Source organism: Triticum urartu, chromosome 5 (assembly GCF_003073215.2).
Source record: "Triticum urartu cultivar G1812 chromosome 5, Tu2.1, whole genome shotgun sequence".
Taxonomy (NCBI): Eukaryota; Viridiplantae; Streptophyta; class Magnoliopsida; order Poales; family Poaceae; genus Triticum; species Triticum urartu.
The window spans coordinates 578990771-578993713 of NC_053026.1; the positions used below are offsets into that span (position 1 = coordinate 578990771).

Below are 2943 nucleotides of genomic sequence, written 5' to 3' on the forward strand. Positions count from 1 at the left end.
AACCACATTTGTTCACAGTACAATCTCCGAAGTCCAAACTAAGATTTACACGTTCCAAGAAAATACAAAGAAGATCGATCGATCTATATCCTCGAGGCCGCCATGACTACTGCTTTATCGGTTGGCCGTTGATCTGCTGGTTTGTTGCTGGCGTCAGATCCTTCGGGTGATCTTGTCCGCAACCACGACCGGATTGTGCTTGGCGATCTGCTCCTGGCCGGCGGTCTTGTAGTCGAATCCACAGTCGTGCTTCTCCGAGTAGCGGTGCACGCTGCAGAAGGTGCCCTCGCAACGGCATCGGAACCCCAGCAGCCCCACCTTCTTGCGGCACGTCGCGCACTGGTTCGCCGCCACCGGCGGCTGCTTCACGGAGCTCGCGGAGGAGTCAGCCGCGGCGGCGGTGGAGGAGGCGGCCGCACCATCAGAGGACGGGACGGCGACGATCATCTTGGCCTTCTTCGCCGGAGGCCCCGTCGAGGCGGCCACGGTGTTAGCGGTGCCGATGACGACGTGGTCCAGGTAGCACTTGGAGCACATGTTGCCCGTGGCGGCGGCGCCGAAGAAGCCGCAGCCGTTGGCGCACATGCCGGCCGTCTCCTCCTTGTCGGGGCACTTGCGCTTCTGCGTCGTCGCCGATGGTCCATCGCCGCTACGTACGTAGTCCTCGAAGACTCCCGCCGGTCTGTATTGGGGCGCCGGGACCTGCGTGATCTTGGTGGGAGGGGGCGAGGCTGTTTGGTTGCGTTTGGTTGTGCGTGGGGGTGGAACCTTATAACGGTGGCTCGAAGACGAACGCGCGTCGGTCAGGTAGCAACCAAACAGCCTCCTAGTAGGAGTGGCATCCGCATCTGTGCCCAAGACGGCCAACGAACACGTCCGGCTTGCGGTGTCAACACTGCTAAACGGAAAACCGAGCGTGTGTTACACGCAAAAGGTAAGACGAGCTAGCGGCGGTCGTTCTACGTCGCTGTTCTGAAACTATGTGTAAAACCATATGCAGACAAGCTCTTCCAATGGACGGATGTTCATGTTGTTGGATGGTTAGGTGGATCCTAACCCATGCGACTTCAAGTCTTGGTGCTTGCATTTGTTCCTGAATTTATTTTGAGATTTGCGGCGATGCGCGTTCAGTAAAAGGAGATGTTCCCGTGGACTATCTTTGGTGACTTCGTCAATCTCAAGATAAAATGCCAACTCAGTCTCTCGAAGGTGCTCATAAGGATAGGGTATGAGTGTGTATTTATAGAGATGAATGTATGCGCATATATATGAATGCACACGTCTGTACTATGTTAAAAGAATGGACAAACGTTTCGACCAATGCTCCCTCACAAAACCATGACTCAGTCGGACTTCTTAAACCGCACACACACGTCTGTGTTAATCAGCACCCTTCAAACCCAACCAACATATGGAGTGGGTATGGTGAGGCTCGGACGTGCCCGAGTGCATCTGTCATGTCGAACAGGCCCTTGTTGCTGGCCCACTCGGACCTCACATTAATCCTCACATGGACGAATCCTAAACGGAAGCCAAACAACTCGCTCCACTCCATTTTTTTTGTCTCCTCCTCATCTCGTCCACTCCCCTTTTTACAACGGCATCAATGCAACTTCCGGTCGTGGAGTCGACGACGGCTAGTAGTCGCTGTGGCGCAATGCAGAGCCGAATGACATGGAGGAGCTCGTCATGCGGCTTGGCCTTGGCGACGGCGGAAGCTCAGGCTTTGTGTAGTTCCCTGCCACCCGGCGACGTAGTGCGGACAACAAGAATGGTCGGTCTCGTCTATGAAGCCGCATACCTTCCCGTCCATCGCCCCGCCGCATCCATTTCCGCCTTCTCTACCTGCTCCGGAAGGTTACCCCGGGCGACCGATGGGTCCTAGTGGCCACGCCGGCTCGGACACCCGAATCCTAGTCGCGGGCCGCACGCCGTGAGCGGCAACGGGCAAGGGGGAGGGCGGTCGTGGGGAGGTGTTGTCCGCCCATTAGGCCTGCTCGTGCCGGTTTATTTGGACCACGAGCTCCTCGCGACGATCCTTTAGCACTCCCTCATGACGGGGGAGAACAACGCGTGGCGGTTCTGCGCTGCAAGACTGCGAAAGTGTTGGGGAACGTTGCAGAAAACAAAAAAAATTCCTACGTTTCACCAAGATCAATCTATGGAGTCAACTAGCAACGAGAGGAGAGTGCATCTACATACCCTTGTAGATCACGAGCTGAAGCGTTCAAGAGAACGGGGATGATGGAGTCGTACTCGCCGTGATCCAAATCACCGATGACCAAGTGCCGAACGGACGGCACCTCCGCGTTCAATACACGTACAGAGCGGATGACGTCTCCTCCTTCTTAATCCAGCAAGGGGGAAGGAGAGGTTGATGAAGATCCAGCAGCACGACGGCGTGGTGGTGGAAGCAGCAATGATCGCAGCAGGGCTTCGCCGAGTTTCTGCGAAAGGGAGAGGTGTAGCAGGGGAGAGGGAGGCGCCAAGACTTCAGGTCCGGCTGCCCTCCCTCCCCCCCTTTATATAGGCCCCCTGGGGGGGCGCCAACCCTAGGAGATGGGATCTCCTTGGGGGGCGGCGGCCAAGGGGAGGCTTGCCCCCCCAAGGCAAGTGGAGGCGCCCCCCCACCCTAGGGTTTCCAACCCTAGGCGCAGGGGGAGCCCAAGAGGGGGGCGCACCAGCCCACTAGGGGCTGGTTCCCTCCCCACTTCAGCCCACGGGGCCCTCCGGGATGGGTGGCCCCACCCGGTGGACCCCCGGAACCCATCCGGTGGTCCCAGTACAATACCGGTGACCCCGAATCTTTCCCGATGGCCGAAACTACACTTCCTATATATAATTTTTCACCTCTGGACCATTCCGGAACTCCTCGTGACGTCCAGGATCTAATCCGGGACTCCGAACAACTTTCGGATTACTGCATACTCATATCTCTACAAC

At 57.3% G+C, this 2943-nt stretch overlaps 1 protein-coding gene across 1 annotated transcript; it reads right to left on the reverse strand.

Annotated features, from left to right (window-relative positions):
* Nucleotides 1-153: 153 nt before the first annotated feature.
* On the reverse strand, nt 154-1830 carry LOC125507438 (zinc finger A20 and AN1 domain-containing stress-associated protein 7-like). Its single transcript, XM_048672015.1, has 2 exons — nt 1802-1830; nt 154-898 (listed from the first exon to the last, which is right to left on the reverse strand). The coding sequence occupies exons 1-2, from the start codon at nt 1828-1830 to the stop codon at nt 154-156; spliced, it is 774 nt and encodes a 257-aa protein (XP_048527972.1).
* Between the last annotated feature and the right edge of the window lie 1113 nt (nt 1831-2943).